The 16,737-nt window shown below is 53.0% G+C and overlaps 1 protein-coding gene across 1 annotated transcript in view; it reads left to right on the top strand.

The window, feature by feature from the left end:
• The window catches only part of PTPRS (protein tyrosine phosphatase receptor type S), a 124,161-nt gene that overhangs the window by 88,376 nt on the left and 19,048 nt on the right, over positions 1–16,737 (top strand). Inside the window, exons 23-28 of the mRNA XM_054396087.1 lie at positions 490–501; positions 3,557–3,669; positions 5,979–6,026; positions 10,231–10,328; positions 12,609–12,732; positions 15,632–15,807. Coding sequence (XP_054252062.1) covers positions 490–501; positions 3,557–3,669; positions 5,979–6,026; positions 10,231–10,328; positions 12,609–12,732; positions 15,632–15,807 — 571 coding nt within the window. The remainder of the gene's footprint in view (positions 1–489; positions 502–3,556; positions 3,670–5,978; positions 6,027–10,230; positions 10,329–12,608; positions 12,733–15,631; positions 15,808–16,737) is intronic.

The following is a 16,737-nucleotide window of genomic DNA, read 5'->3' as shown; positions in this document are numbered from 1 at the left end:
TCTGCAGGAGAGAGGAGGGAACAACCCCTGGAAATCTCTCCCTTTGCCTTGGCTTTCTGAGCAGCTGATGGTGTGTGGATGAGGATGAGAGGCCTCTGAGCACACTGTGCAGTGGAAGAGGACAGCAGAGGGAGCAGATGCTGAGCATAACAGGTCAAGAGGAAGGGCAGGATGGCAGCTATGGCCAGCACAGGGACATTGAGTACCCAGGCTGGAGGGAGCTCTCAGCCCTGCTCCTCCGTCCCCTCACAGGTGTCTCTGCTCAGGCACTGGGTGTGCCTCCTGGAGCCCAGGCAGGTGAACACAGCCAGGAGTGCTCAGCTGCTCCTTGTTGGTGTCCATTAGCCCTGATCTCAATCCTTGCTGGTCCCACCTGCCACTGTGGTAGCAGGGTTAGAGCTGAGCAAAAGCTTCTCCCTTTCCTCTGCAAGTCCTTTCTAACCTGAACATTTGTCTTGTCTTCTCTCCACTTACTGCTTTCCTGGACAGCAAACCAGACAGGTAAGAGCATCAGATTTGCCCTTTCCTTAGGTTCTTTCTTGAGGAAGAACTTCTTTAGTTTAAGGGTGATGGAGCACTGGAGCAGGCTGCCCAGACAGGTGGTGGAGTCTCCATCTCTGGAGACATTCAAAGCCTGCCTGGACATGTTCCTGTGTGACCTTCTCTAGGTGATCCTGCCCTGGCAGGGGGGTTGGACTGGATGATCTCCAGAGGTCCCTTCCAAGCCCTGCTGCTGTGTGGTTTTTGCTGTGTGTTTGGCAGTGTTTGCTGTCTGTGGTGGTTGGGCTCTGTTGTTCCTGTCATTAGACCTGTCCTAACAGAAGCCCTGTGTCAGGCAAGCACAGGACCATCTCTGAAGCAGGGCACACAAAGAGCAAAGCCAGCTCAGCTCTCTCCTGCCTGTCCAGTCCAGGATGGAATGGTCCTTCCTCGAGCTGAGCAGCACTGACAGTAAATGGCTCATAAAATGTTGGGCTAATGGAGCAGAGAAACACTCATTTGTGTGGCAGTCAGGGGTGAGAGAAGGTTTTCTCCATGTCTGGCTGCTCCACGCAGGCTCTCCCTGAGCCCCTGGCATCCTGGCAGCAGAACCTCAGCAGCTGAGCTGGTCTCACCCTGTTGCAGAAGCTGTTCTTACCCCATCAGCCAGGGACTTCTAGCAGTCTGGTTATGACTGCAAAACTGAGACTTCTGCTCAGCCATTTCCAAGGCTGGGAGAGCTTTCACTGGAAGTCACTGATGGCTTTTGCCAGTCAACTATTTGCAGCAGTTTCTGAACTGCAGCAAAAATAAACTGCTCCCAAAGTGCAGAGCGGTGCCCTTCCAAAAGGCTGCCCCATGCAGTGCTGGCAGGGCTCCTGCACTGCTTCCAGCTCTTGATGGCACTGAGAGAGAGCTAAAAATGGACTGCATCACCCCCTCTCTGCCCAGGCAATTGCCATGACTGCTGCTGCCTTATTATTGGAGCCTTCTGAGCAAGCCAAGCAGGAGAAGGCAGAAGCTCTATGGAGGCTTCTGTGCAACCCAAGCAGGGGAAGGGAGAAGCTCAATGGAGGCTTCTGTGCAACCCAAGCAGGGGAAGGGAGAAGCTCAATGGAGGCTTCTGTGCAAGCCAAGCAGGAGAAGGCAGAAGCTCTATGGAGGCTTCTGTGCAAGCCAAGCAGGAGAAGGCAGAAGCTCAATGGAGGCTTCTGTGCAAGCCAAGCAGGGGAAGGGAGAAGCTCAATGGAGGCTTCTGTGCAAGCCAAGCAGGGGAAGCTATGGCTGGCAAGGGGAGGAGAGCTCTATGGAGGCTTCTGAGCAAGCCAAGCAGGGGAAGGGAGAAGCTCTATGGAGGCTTCTGTGCAAGTCAAGCAGGGGAAGGCAGAAGCTCTATGGAGGCTTCTGAGCAAGTCAAGCAGGGGAAGGGAGAAGCTCTATGGAGGCTTCTGAGCAACCCAAGCAGGGGAAGGGAGAAGCTCTATGGAGGCTTCTGTGCAAGTCAAGCAGGGGAAGGCAGAAGCTCTATGGAGGCTTCTGAGCAACCCAAGCAGGGGAAGGCAGAAGCTCAATGGAGGCTTCTGTGCAAGCCAAGCAGGGGAAGGGAGAAGCTCTATGGAGGCTTCTGTGCAAGCCAAGCAGGGGAAGGGAGAAGCTCTATGGAGGCTTCTGAGCAACCCAAGCAGGGGAAGGGAGAAGCTCTATGGAGGCTTCTGTGCAAGTCAAGCAGGGGAAGGGAGAAGCTCTATGGAGGCTTCTGTGCAACCCAAGCAGGGGAAGGGAGAAGCTCAATGGAGGCTTCTGTGCAAGTCAAGCAGGGGAAGGGAGAAGCTCTATGGAGGCTTCTGTGCAACCCAAGCAGGGGAAGGGAGAAGCTCAATGGAGGCTTCTGAGCAAGCCAAGCAGGGGAAGGCAGAAGCTCTATGGAGGCTTCTGTGCAAGTCAAGCAGGAGAAGGCAGAAGCTCTATGGAGGCTTCTGAGCAAGCCAAGCAGGAGAAGGCAGAAGCTCTATGGAGGCTTCTGAGCAAGCCAAGCAGGAGAAGGCAGAACTTCTACAGCTACTTTGCTAAAAGGCCTGGGACAATGTTTGCAAGCCACAGGTTTAAGTGCAGGTTCTCTGCCCACTGGGGAAGTTCTGCTCTCACCAGCTTGTCACTGTTCCCTTGCCAGAGGTGCTCACACCTTCAGATCAGCAGTGGGCTTTGCTCCCAAGTTCTTTTCAAGGAGAAGGAGCCAGGTCAGCAGAGACATTTTCAAGTACCTCAGCTAACCTAACCCATTTGGAGCAAAATCTATTAGGAAGCACTTAGATGTGCAGCTCAGCTGGCAGGTTGGAGTAGGGCTTCAGCTTCTGGCACGGAGGTGAGACAGATCTCAGCAGGCACAGCTGTGATGGGAGAGGCTCTGTCTGCTCTGCTTTCTGAACCCAGAGTTTTAGGGCTGTGCAGAAAACTGCTGCTCTGACTTCTGTCTGCAGCAAGGCACAGAGAGCTCCTGAAGCAGCCAGCAGAGCAGTGTCAGTGCTTCATGTCCAAGGTCATGGCCAGGAGGTTCTGTACTTTTCCAAGTGATTGTGTTGGCTCTGGTTCTTTCAGGCTGAAAATGCTTTGGCCAGAACTGGAAGGTTTCAGGCTTGCAGAGGTCTGCAGAGTTCAGTGGAGGTTTGTCTGAGCAGGGAGGCTGAGATGTGAGTTCACAGCACCTGGGCTGCTCCTTGCTGTCTGTCCATACTGCTGTGAGAAGGGAGGAATCTTCCAGAGTTGTCTGGAAGCTGCTGAGGGGCTGCTGGGACACTGCAAACCTATCACATACAGTGACAAAACCTTCCGCACCTCAGCCCTTTCCTGGTGCACCTCAGCCCTTTCCTGGTGCACCTCAGCCCTTTCCTGGTGCACCTCAGCCCTTTCCTGGTGCATTTTCTGTTCTTTACATCTTTGCTTGCTCCCTGCCCTTGCTGGGAGCTCAGCTCTGAGCCCAACCTGAGTAGCTGAGAAGACTGAAAGGTCCCTAAGCTAAGCTGCTTTGTTTTTCTGCCTTTTTTTTTTCCTTTTCTTTCTTTTATTATTTTTGTTAAAGCAAAAGGAAAGATTCAGAGCCAAGGACAAAATGCCTGCTGAACAATGCTGAGATCACCCCTCACCACCCCAAGGACCCTGTGGAGATGAGGAGAATCAACTTCCAGACCCCAGGTAACCAGCTGCTAACCAGCCTCTCTTCCTGGGAAGGCAGGAATGGAGCAACTGCCCTTCCCTTAACCCCTTCCTGCCTGCCTGGAGCCTGCTGCCCTGCTGCCTTGAGACCCAGAGCTAAGCCAAGATGCAGCCCAGGAGCACCAAGCCTTGTCTGTGCCAAGTGAGGCTGCTGAAAGAAACCTTTGCTGGGAAACCTCAAGGACCTTGTGCAGGCTCTACAAGGCAGGATGAAGGGCTTCCCTGGACTCCCAGTCAAACTGGTGCCTCCTGGGCTAAGGACTCAGCTGCAAGCACTGTGGCAGTGCCAAGCTTGCCAGCCCACCAAGGCTGCCGTGCGGGGCTGGCACTGCCACAGGCCAGGCTCACACTGGAGACCCCCAGGGGTGATGGAGATGAAGCCTGGCAGGTTGCCCAGCTTGCAGGAGTGCTCCAGCCACATCTGCAGCTGGTGCTTGCTGCATCCACACCAGGATGCTCCTGTTAGGAGCCAGCCCTGCCCTGTGCAGCATCTCCCTGCTCGGCGCAGGCAGCGGCGCTGCGAGCAGTGAGCCTGCAGCTGCCCTTCACTGCTGGGCAGAGAGGCTCAGTGCACCTCCTCCTTGCACACCCATGTGCCCCGTCCACATGCATGTCCCAAGCTGCCTGCATGGCACCTCTGCCAGCCACCAGCAGCCAGGGGCACGTCCTCACCCCCACAGGCACTTGGCAATGCTGAGCGATGACTGCTTCACACCTCTGCCTCTGAGCTCCTGGTGCTTGAGGAGTTGGAAGGGAATTATTGTGCCTTGTTTTGGTTTGTTTTGTTTGGGGGGGTGGGAGGGGTGGGCAGTGGGGGGCTGGCTGTTGTTTTCAGTTTGTTTGTGGTTTTTTTGCTGGTTTGTGCTTGTTTAGTAATGTTTCTGCAGCTCCTGTTTCCCCTTCCCATCCCAGTCCTGTCCTTAGCCTTGTCTGAGTTTTCTTAGGGTGAGGCTGGCAAGGCAGTGGCTACCCAAAGGAGAGGGATGTGGGGGGGAAGCATGAGGGAAGCACTGAGCTGAGGGTTTCATATCAAAAAAGAGTTAGGAACAACCTGTTGGTGTCAGCCCAAGCTCAGGAACTTGAGTCTCAGCTGAGGGGTGGAAGTGGGTTCAGTCCAGGGACTGAGAGCAGAGCAGCTCAGCAGGTCCTTAAATCAGCTCTCACTTAGTGGAGAGTCTGAAGGTCTTTGAGACCTTTTGAGAGTTCCCAGCTGCAGCTCACAGCAGTTTGCATTTGCCTGGGCTCTGTTACACAAACAGGATGCAAAGAGGAGCTCCCTTGGGGAGTGTTCAGCTTGGCTTCTGGGTGCTCCAGCTGGGGATGTGAGACCCCAGAGAAGGAGCTGCCCCTCCCCTAAGTGAGACCTGAGTGCTGGGATCAAAATGAAGATGAAAGGTTGTGGCTGCTGAGAAGCAGCTGGAAGTGCTGCTGCTGTGTTTCCCTGCTGGGCATTTCTCCCTGGCCCCACAGGAGAGCAGAGTCAGCTCGAGGGCAGTTCTGAGCTTCAGGGGATAGCTGAAAGGGCCCCTGCTGGTGTGGTCATGCTGGACCTCTGAATTGCTGCTCTGAGAGGCTTGTGAAAGACAGCTGAGAGATGGAACCTGCCCAGGAGAGGTCTGCAGATCTGAAATGCCTGCCAGGCTTTGCTGTCATCTTGGCTTTAGGAGTTCATCAAGCCAGAGTTTATCTGGCTGCCTGCTTCTGCTGGGCAGTTGATCTAAGGAGTTTCCTCTGCTGGAGAGGTTGTAAAGCAGGAGAAGCTTTGAAAGGCTTTGGGAGAAATGGTCACAAACAGTTGGGTGGAAGTGGAGCTGGATGGAAACCCAGGAGCTGGGAGTGTGCTGCTGGAGAGAGAGAGAAGCTGTGGAGCAGCTTGCAGGGGAAGGCTCTGCAGGTGCCAGCTGAGTTCCAGTCACTTGAATTAAACATGGTGTGGATTAGAGGAGGACCTGAAGCTCTTCTCCAGCCTGATGACCTAAGCTCCAGCAAGCAGAGCCTCCTTTGTGTCCCCAGCAGCAAAAGAGAGGAGGGCTGTGGGAATGGGAGTGTGTGTGAGCATCCCTGCAGCTTGGAGAAGGGGAAGCAGAGCACATTAGAGGTCCTGTCTGAGCCTAATCAGCACAAAAAATAACTTTCTTTTCCTCTTGAGATTTGTGTTGTTTTCTTTGTTGGTTGTTTTTCGGTTTGTTCTCTTTTGTTTGTTTGTTTGTTTGTTTTATTTATTTATCAGCATGAAGTTTTTTTAAAAGTGTACCTTTTATTTATTTATTTTTTACTGTTTTCTGCAGATTCTGGTCTGAGCAGCCCTCTCAGTGACCCTGAGTTTGACTTTGAAAGTTAGTTCCTGTGTGTTTTTGTTCCTGTTGGTTTCATTTCCCTCCCCACACTATTTATTATTATAATTATTATTATTTTTTTTTCTCTCTCTCTTCTGTCACTTTCCAATTCTGTTTCATTCCTGTTGTCCTTTGGGGTTGGTTGTTTGGGGTTGTTTGGGGTTTGTTGGGGTGTTTGGGGTTTTTTGTTTTGTTTTTTTTGCTGGGTTCTCTGTACTCCTGCAGTGTCTGCACATCTCATCCCTTTTTTCTGTGCCATCTCTTGTGTCTCAGCTGCACTTCCAGTTTTACAGTCTCACAACCCAGGCCTTTTGCAAGACAAGGGTAGAAGCAGCAGCAGCAGCACAGAGCCCCCCTGGTAGCAGTGTGTGTGGGGAGGGGGACACTGTCTGTCCTTCTGTGTCTCTTTGGAGAACAGACTGGGTCTCAAAGCTTCTTTTTCTCCTCCTTGTCTGAGATGTTTTTGTCCCTGAAGCTTGGCTCCCTGTCCCTGGTTTGTGCAGCCTTGTCCCTCTGTGTGCCTGTGTCTGGTGCTTTGTGAGGGAGGGCAGGAGGAAAGCAGAGCTGCAGCTGATGATCTCCTTGCTCTTTGGAGAGGGCCACAGTGGCACCTGGCCATGCCAGAGGAGGGGAAAAGGCCACCAGGGCCATTTCCCATCTGTGGCAGGTGTCTGTGGCTTGGCATCGACTTGTTCTGGGAGCACAAAGCCCAGAGGCCTCTCCATGGTCCTCCACATCCCTGGGTTTCATGCCAGGCACTATCCAGCCCTGGTGATGCCTCTCCTCAATCCTCCACATCCCTGGATTTCATGCCAGGCACTGTCCAGCCCTGGTGATGCCTCTCCTCAATCCTCCACATCCCTGGGTTTCCTGCCAGGTGCCATCCAGCCCTGGTGATGCCTCTGCTCAATCCTCCACATCCCTGGATTTCATGCCAGGTGCCATCCAGCCCTGGTGATGCCTCTGCTCAATCCTCCACATCCCTGGGTTTCCTGCCAGGTGCCATCCAGCCCTGGTGATGCCTCTGCTCAATCCTCCACACCCCCTGGGTTTCCTGCCAGGTGCCATCCAGCCCTGGTGATGCCTCTGCTCAATCCTCCACACCCCCTGGGTTTCCTGCCAGGTGCCATCCAGCCCTGGCCCATGCAGCAGTGATGTCTGTGGTGAGCTGGCTCTGGTGCAGAGAGAATCAAATCCTTTGTGGTAAGGTTAGAGAGATTCAAGTGACTGAAATGTTAGATGGCTCTAGAAGACTTCATCCCTGACAGCAGCCAAGATCCAGCTTTGCTGGCTGGGTTTGGGGTTGATTTTTCTGTGCTGTGCTGGGCAAGGAGGTGGTTGTGAGGGCTCAGCTGAGCCCTGAAGAAGCACAGGGGCTGCCCTGTGAGCTGGGATCCTGTCTGCCTGAACAGGTTCATCCCAATATTGGACTCTTTGGTATTGACTGCTCCTGCTAATGGTGTCCCAGTCCAGCTGCCACCTCCCCCTTGCTGGTTCTTCAAGCCACACTGGTCCCTGGATGTGGCACCTGGGGCCGTGGTTTGGTGGCCATGGTGGGGTTGGGTTGATGGTTGGACTGGATGATCCTAGAGGCCTTTTCCAACCCAAACAATTCTCTCATTCCATCCTGCTCTGTGACTTGTAAGCCAAGTTGAAGCTGGGTTTCTTTGCTTGCTTGCTCATTGCTGCTGGGCTCTGGTTTGTGTTTTGCCTTTGAAGCCCCATGGCCATCACTGGGATCTCATTTACAGCACTGTGTCCCTTGGCAGCCTTCAGCAAAGGTCCTGTAGCTTTTGGCAGCAGAGTCAGGTGGGGGCCCAGCTGCCTTCCAGCCCAGGGGGAAGAAATTGGTGAGGAGGTGACCCTCAGGGATCTGGAGATGGTTTGTTGAGTTCCAGAAGCTGTTCTGAGCAGGGTTTGGCTTTGCCCTAATGCTACAGCTCAAGGTGTTTGCTGCTCTCTTCAGCCCTTGCTTTCAGAGGCAGAAGGACAGACACTGAGTGTTTAGAACATGAACTTGGTTTGGTCTCTGATCTCTGGTCCCTCAACCAGTGTGGTCCTCCCACCCCACACTGCCAGACAGAGGACCAGTTCCTCCAAACACCCCCAGTCTGCATCCAGTGCTGGGGTATTGGGGTGGACAACAGCCACCCTCCAGTCCAAGTTGGGAAGCAAAGGAGAAACCTTTCTTCACCAGGTCAGCTTCTCCTCCCTGACCTGTGAGAGACTCTCTTCCCTGATCCTCAGCAGACTAGAATGGAGCCAGCACAGCCTCCAGGGTTATTTTTGTCAGGTTTATTTTTTGGTCTATTCCCCTCCCTCGCTTCTATTTTCAGCCAGACTTCCTCCTGCTGGAAATAGATGTCTGGGTAGCTTAGGAGAGACCTGGTGGAGTGGTGGCTCAGATCCCCACCCTGTGGCAGACTGGTCCTGTCCCCAGGCCTGGGGGAGGCAGCATCTCTCCAGAACTGTAAAACTGAGGATGTCATGCTTGCTTTGCCATCTCTGTGCTGAGTTTTTGGAGTCTCTGACCATGCTGCTGCTTTGTCACAACACCCACGGGGCTCGAAATTCTCCCTGGCTTCCATCTCTCCTCCCCTCCTGTCCTTCTCATTGGGGGCACTGCCCAGGGCTTCTCAGCCATGCTGCTCTCCTGGCCTGCCTGCTGTCCTCCACAGCAGGACAGGCTGGCAGACAGCATGGGAAGCCTCTGGAGAAGCCCTGATCCAATGCAGATGAGCAAAGCACGGAGAGCTTTTCCACCTGGATTTGTAGCATAGCTATTGGAGGTGGCAGGATGGGAAGGATCCCTGCTCTTCCCAGAGCTCCAACTGCCCCTCTCAAGGCAGGATACTCCAATCACACTTCAGACTGAAAACCACATCTGCCTGCTCTGCTGAGCCCTCTTCGTGGCTGAGCTGTGCCTTGCCTGACCAGGCTGCTGCCAGCACACCTCAGAGGAGGTGGAGGCTGTTCCCTGCTGCCCACAAATGTTGATGAGAATTGCAGGGGCAGCAGGTTGAACCAGGGTCAGGAGGCATCCAGCTCCCCAGCAAATTGTTTCCCATCCCCCAGACTGAGAAGGGGCAAGAGGATCTTTTGTCCATCACAGAAGCCCAGCAGAGGCTGTGACGGGGTTGGTACAACCTGCCCCAGGAATGGGAGGGTGAGGACAGAGCAGCACTGGCTGTGCTGCAGGAGGAACATCATCCAGCAGCCAGGAATGGGAAGAGCAGACAGTGCTGGACATCCTTCTCTGTGGTGGCCACTGACAGGACAAGGGGCAGGGGGTGCAAACTAGAGCCCAGGAGGTTTCTCTTGAACTTGAGGAGAAACTTCTGTACTGCGTGGGTGCCAGACCCCAGAGCAGACTGCCCAGAGGTTCATTCTCTGGAGACTTTCAGAACCCTCCTGAACATTGCAATCCTGGGCAGCCTGCTCTAGGAGTACCTGGGTTAGCAGGGGGATTGGACTGGCTGTTCTCCAGAGGTCCACTCCAACCCCCTACCACTTTCTGACTCTCTGACACCTGGTTGCACCCTGGGAGCGGCGCAGGTTCCACCGCTGCGGCCCGGAGCTGACCGAGAAGCTTACAGAGCAAAGGACAACTCCTGAAAAGCCTCCTCTGCTTCCCCCCCATCTGCATTCCCTTCCCCTGCCCCACATCCCCATGGCTGGCTGGCTCCCTGCCCCTTCTTTTGTGTTGGGAGTTTGGTGCTGCTGAGGGCAGGCGCTGCAAGGTTTGCTGTTCCTCCGGCAGCCTTTGCTCCGTGGAAGTCCACTCTGGGAGCAGCTCTCACACTGCTGTGCTTTGGAGTTGCCTTTTGGCTTTGGCTCTGAGTTACACCTTGGGAAGGGGGCCATCATGGGGACACTCTCATTATACTGCTTTGGTTGGTTTGGGGGGGGGGGTTATTATTATTATTATTTATTATTATTATTTCCTTGATTTTGATATTTCCTATTATTTTTTACTTCCAAGGACACAATTTCGAGCCCTGAACTCTTTCTCTTCTAACCTCCCTACTTTCATTGCAGATCTTACATTGTAACTTATTGATTTATTTTTGCTGCTCTTGGTTTGGTTTTTTTTTTTGTTGTTTTTTTTTTTTTTTCCCCTTCTTTCTTATCAAAAGTGCAGTGGTTGTGGATTGGCAGTGCTGGTTTAAATGAGAGCCTTTTCCTGCTTGTCTTGTCTTTTTAGGTATGCTCAGCCACCCACCAATCCCTGTTTCCGAGCTGGCTGAACACACAGAGCACCTCAAAGCTAATGATAACCTGAAATTATCCCAAGAGTATGAGGTATGAGCAAAGAGTGATGCTGGGCATGGGTTTTGCAGAGCCAGGGAATGGAGGGAATTTGAGCAGGCCCTCAGCCAACTAAACACCCAGCTGAAGGCTCTGCTTTAGCTGAAATTAAAAAGCTGTTTCTGTGTTGAGTTAAATCCTGGCTCAGTGCTGTGCTAGGGTTCAGCTCCAGATCATTCAGCAGAGGCTTGGTCCATTCCTGTCCCAGGAGCTGGCATCTTGGGCAGGAGCTGAGCTCCCTTTGTGGAGGTGACTGGCAGACAGGTGGAGGTGGGGTGAGGATCTGTCCTTGGGGTGCCTCCTGTTGAACATGGAGAGGACCAAGCCAAGGGATGTTTGGGACAGCTGAGGTTAGGTGACACAAGGCAGAAGCACTCCACTGCTGATGCAGCCATGGAGCTGCAGCTGAGGCAATGAGCTGCTCTCTGCCTTTCTTGTCCTCTCTGGGGCTTTTTTTCCCCCTCCTTTCTGCTAGTGTTTGGTTACTCAGAGGGACTCCTGCAGCTGAGCAGCCATGGCTGCTGGGCTGGCATTCCCAATGACTATCCAGAGGGCAGGGCAGGCCAGTCCCAAGTCTGAGGCAGGGGGGAAGGCAGAGAGCACTGCAGCCCCCCTGTTCCCAGTGCTGCTGTGCATCACCAGCTGGGCACAGAGCTGCTCCTGGCTGCTCCCAGTGGAAGCTGCACTGGCAGTGGTTAAATCCCAGTGCTGATGCCAGCTGCTGGTGCCCTTGGGTAGAAGTTGCTTTTGACCACAGGCCTGAACAGGGTGGTGTGCCCTGATGTGTTTAGTCTGATAACAAGTCTGGACTGCCTGGTCCTGCTTGCAGGCACAGAGTGAGGAGGTATTCCTGAACAAAGGACTGGATCTGGGATGCTTTCTTCCCAGGCTGGCTTGCAGAAGCAGCTCCGGGCTGCACGCTGCAGAAGGTGGATTTGCTCTGCTGGGGTCTTTCAGCCCAGGTCAGGGTGCAGGGGGGAACAGCAGCCTGTTAATATGCTCCATCCAGATTTCAAAGGCTGATTTGCATAATGCAATATCCCAAGTGCCCTGGCTCCATTCCAGCACAACCTCCTCTAGTGGGAGAGCCAGAGCTAAACAAACATGGCTAATGAAATGAGTTCGAGGGAGATGAGAGGGCTGGAGAGCAAACAGCCACATTACAACTGCATAAATACCCATTAGTTAGGAATGCTGCTTGTGGTGCCTGCTTTTGTACCAGCACTGCCACAAGCACTGGAGCTGAGCCCTGCTGGGGACCTTTCTGGGCTTGCCACAAGCAGGGGAGGGCAGCAAATGCCTGCTAAAGGTCGAGCCCGGCAAGCAAAAAGGGACAAATGCAGGACCCTGTCCCCACCACCCAGGAGTGGCAGGCAGGGAGAAGGGGAAGTGAGCAGCAGGAAACAACTTGGCAGGTTCCTGCCAAGCCTCCAATTGAGGCAAACCCCAAGGGCTCTGCAAAATGATGAAGGAATTAAGCCCTTGTTTTATTTAATTCTCTGGCTGAGGATTTAGAGGTAAACGTAATTAACCTAATTTCCATATCTGGGACAGCTGGACTTTAGAGGGAGGAAAAAAAAAACCTCCCCAAGCACCAAACCTGGCATAAATCACCAGGACAGGCAGAGAGGATTATTCTCTCCAGTGCATTTCATTGTTTATTCCTTCATCCCTTCTAGGAAAAAGCCATCTTGATGCAGTTTCTTCAGGCCAAGGTCCTTGCCCTTCTCTGTCCAGGGGGATGCTCCTGTCCTGTCCTGCCCTGCCACCCTTCATGGTGCTTTCTGTCCTCTTTGCCTTCAAGAAAGGAGGGCCTACAAGAAAGCTGGGAAGGGACTTTTACAAGGGCTTGGAGTGCCAGGACAAGGGGCAATGGCTTTGGGCTGGAAGAGGGCAGATTGAGACTGGAGAGGAGGAAGAAGTTCTTACAGTGAGGGTGAGGAGACACTGGAACAGGTTGCCCAGGGAGGTCATGGATGCCTCCTCCCTGGAGGTGTTCAAGGGCCTCGAGCAAGTTCAAGGCCTTGAGCAACCTGGGCTGGTGGGAGGCGTCCCTGCCCATGGCAGGGGGTTGGAACTGGATGATCCCTGAGGTCCTTTCCAACCCAACCCATTCCATGAATCTCTGCGTTCTAGAGGGAGCAAACGGTGAATGCTGCGCTCCTCAGCTGGACCTTCAGAGCCTTTCTGTCCCACACAGAACAAGGTGTTCAGAGCTTGCTTTGCTGCTTTTCTCCTCTTCTCACCTTCCATTTTCTTTCCCAATTCCTGCAGTCCATTGACCCTGGCCAGCAGTTCACCTGGGAGCACTCCAACCTGGAAGTGAACAAGCCCAAGAACCGCTACGCCAACGTCATCGCCTACGACCACTCCCGCGTCATCCTGCTGCCCATCGAAGGTACTGGGGCACCCCTGGGGCACCTCTGGGGCATCTCCACTACCACACCCACCTGCACTAGAGTCTGGGGCCCTGCTCTGGCAAGAGGGGTTGGACTCAATGTTCTCCAGAGGTCCCTTCCAACCCCTAACATCCTGTGAGCCTCTGATCGTAGAGCTGGGCTGAAGCAGCTGCAGGGCAACCTACTGCAGGGCAACCTACTGCACATCTTCTGCCTTCCCTCTTAGCCTCTCTTTGTATTCTTCTCTTAACACCTCCCTGGGTGCTGAGCATGCAGGAAGTACCCTCTGTAAACCAGGCATTTGCTGAAGGCTGGTGACTGCCATTCCCTGGAGCTGCAGTGGCTTGTGTCCAGGGCTGGTTTATCAAGGAACTGTCTTCCCTTTGCTTGGAGATCCCTGCTCCACACCTTTATGACTAAAGGCAAGAATTCAGACCACAAAGAGCTATGGAGAGAGCAGGAGTAGAGCAGTGGGTGGCAGTGGAGGATGAGTGAGAAGTCAGCACTGGGGGCAGCCATGTGTGTAGAACCAGGGAATTGTTTGGGTTGGAAAAGACCTCCAAGATCATCAAGTCCAAGTCTTGACCTAACACCACCGTGGCCATCAAACCATGTCCCACAGTGCCATGGCCACACCATTCTTGAACCCCTCCAGGGATGGTGACTCCACCACTTCCCTGGGCAGCCTGTGCCGATCCCTGACCACTCTAGCAGGAAAGAAAATTTGGACATCAGAAGAAACTTTTTCACTGCAAGAGTTCTCAAACACTGGCACAGGCTGCCCAGGGAGGTGTTTGAATCCCCACCTCTGGAGGTGTTGAAAAGAGGCAGAGTTGTGGTGCTGAGGGTCATGGTTCAGCACCAGCCTTGGCAGAGTTAGAGAATGGTTGGACTCAATGACCTTAAAGGTCTTTTCCAAGCCAAATGATTCTGTGATGCTTTTAAGCATTCCTCATTGTGTAGATGACTCTCTTCTGGCTTGGTTTTTTCCTGGGATTAATATTACATGAGCCAAGGAAGGCAGAGTCCTTAAGAAGCTGCCTTGTCATGCAAGGGGAAGGAGCAGAGCACCAGTGTAGAAGTGAAGGACACTTCCTGCTGCCTCTGCTGACAGGAAAACAGAAGCACAGAGCTGGATGCAGGCAGCAGCCCTGACTCTGCCCAAGTGGCATCAGGAGGGACTGATGGTGCAGATCTGCTGGACCAAGGTTTCATTTTCAAGAGGCTGTGACAGGGTCTTGGCTGCTCTGTTCCTCCCTGCCAGGCTGCAGTTTGTGCCAAGGGCTGGGAGATGAAAGGAGTTGGAGGAATTAGTTGTTGCTTTCTCTTTGTTTTACATCTGGATTTGTCAAGGCTGCAGATTGTCACTGTCTGCTCAGTCAAGGAGCAGCAGTGACTTTAATTCCATGGCTGCTCTGCAAGGGAGGTGCTGCAGGGAGCTCATGGCCACTGTTTGAAATCACAGAGTGGACCCAAGGCAGGTGGGGGGGGAGATTAATTCTGGAAGCTCAGCCTTGATCACCTTCCTGCTGCTGCTGCACAACCTCCTTCCCTCCTGAAATTTCAGATTGGGCAGGCATGGGGGCAGGGAACCCTGCAGAAATTTAATCAAAAGCCATTTCTCCCAGCAGCTGAAGTTGCCAAGTACCCTGGAGGGCTGGCAGGCAGCTCAGCCTGGACTGCAGCTTGCCAGCAATGTCTGGTGCTAGAGCAGGACGAGGACTAGCAACCCAATTTCATCTTGGTGCTGCTCCCCACCCATGGCTCCCCTCAAGACAGGAGTTAGGAGCTATGTCCCAAGTTAATCATGGGTTAGCAGAGCCCTGCCAGCCACTCTGCTGGAATTAGGAAGGGGCCAAATCACCAACTGGCACAGATCCTCTGTGCCAAGCTCAGAGCCTCTCCAAAGCTGAACCTCTGACCATCAGTGCTTGCCAGTGCCCATTGTAACTCCAGGGCAGTTTTCTTCTGCCATGTCTCACTCACCCTCTTCATTCTGGCAGTGCCTTCTGCCACTCACCCAGGGGCACAGGCAGGCAACTGGAGCTCAATAGCCTGGAGCTCATGTGGGTGGAAAAAAACCTCTCATAAATGAGAGCAGGCAAGTCAAAGCCTGTGACTGTAGAGCCTTGCCTGGCTGAACCCAGCCTGGCTTTAGCCCTCCCCTTGTCCAGCTGTAGCTCCCTCCCTGGGATCAGATTTGCACAGTGACTGCCCAGGGGTGTTTGCTGCCCAGGCTCTGGGAGCTCTGGGATGAGGACTTGGGGTTGTCCTGGTTGAGACCAGCGGAGAAAGAGCCCTGGGTCAGGACTTCTGTTCCTGTTACCAGCTCCTGGAAGAAGATCATGGATTCAATGCTTGCTCTTTGGTCTCTTTAATGTGGAATCAGAGAATCTGAAGAGTTGGGAGGGGCCTTTAAAGATCATCTAGTCCAGGGACATCTGCAACTAGAGCAGGTTGCTCAGAGCCCCAAACAACCTGACCTGGAATGGTTCCAGGGATGGGGCAGCTCCCACCTCTCTGGGCAGCCTGGGCCAGGCTCTCACCACCCTCAGTTTAAAACTATTCTTCCTCTCTCCAGCCTGAATCTCCCTCTTTCAGTTTCAAACCATCACTCCTGGTCCCATCACAGCAGGCCCTGCTCAAAAGTCTGTCCCCAGCTTTCTCATCAGCCCTTTTAAACACTGAAAGGTCTCCTTGGAGCCTTCTCTTCTCCTGCAAGAAGTTATTTGTCTACCTGCAGGGCAGGAGGAACATTGAAGAGAATTCCCCTACAAAACCCAAGGCTGCTGAGGTTTGCAGGAGAATGCTCTCTCATGCCATTCCTGTAAGGATCTCCTCAAGCTTCCAAGTCAGTCCTGCAGGATTCCCTGACTTGCTTTTGCTGCTTCCCTGCAGGAATTGTGGGCAGTGATTACATCAATGCCAACTACATTGATGGCTACAGGAAGCAGAATGCCTACATTGCCACCCAGGGCCCTCTGCCTGAGACCTTTGGGGACTTCTGGAGGATGGTGTGGGAGCAGCGTTCAGCTACCATAGTCATGATGACTAAGCTGGAGGAGAAGTCACGGGTGAGAGGCATGAGGGGGTGACAAATTAGTCACAGTCCTGGGGGCTGGGGGGTGGGGGAACAGCAGATCCCTTTCATCTGCAGCCCACATTGGTATTGGGGGGGTTCTGCCAGCTTTGCCCTGATTCATTGCTTTAAGAACCCCAAACCAGTCACCCTGGGCAGCTGCAGCCTCCTTTGCAGCTCCCAGAGGAGAGGACACTCAATCCCAGACCACGCTTGCTGGGTCTGTCTTGGAGTTAATCATGTGGCCAAATAAAAAAAAAAAAAAAAAAAAAAAAAACAAAAAAACAAAAAAAAAAAAAAAAAAAAAACCAAAGCAAAAAACACACAAAAAAAAAACAAACAAAAAAACCCCCCAGGACAAAAAAACAAAAACAAACACCCCCAAACAACAAACCAGAAAAAAAAAAAAAAAAAAAAAAAGCAAACCCAAAAAAACAAAAAAAAAAAAAACCCCCCAAAAAAGAATTCAGTCTTTGAGTTCTCTCTGATTTAACAAGCCCCTGTAACATCAACTTGTTGATACTTCAGGATCATTCCAGTCTGGGGTAATCCCTATGGTTGGATGTGCTGCATCAGAGGCCCTACCATACTGACTCAGTCTGTAATGTAGGAGCTTTCCACGCTTGGGGTAGGGTCATTCCTGCTCCTGGTCCCTGGATGCTTAGGAAAAGGGCATCTGCCTGCACAGCCTCCCCTCCCACTAGGCCAGCATCAGGGCCAGTATTCTGCAGTAGAGTTCTATCTCCTTGGTTTGCTGGTGGTTTCTGTTACTCTGCAGCGGAAAAAGCCTTTCCATGTTACTTCCAGTATCAAGATAAAACTAGTAGTGACCTCCAGAAGAACTGGCCAGGACGAGCTCCGCCGAAGGCACAGACACCCCTATGGGAATTTGGATCCAAGGAGAAGTGCTAGGAACCACCAATCG

Source organism: Indicator indicator, chromosome 36, assembly GCF_027791375.1.
Source record: "Indicator indicator isolate 239-I01 chromosome 36, UM_Iind_1.1, whole genome shotgun sequence".
Lineage (NCBI taxonomy): Eukaryota > Metazoa > Chordata > Aves > Piciformes > Indicatoridae > Indicator > Indicator indicator.
This window is presented reverse-complemented; position numbering and strand designations above follow the sequence as displayed.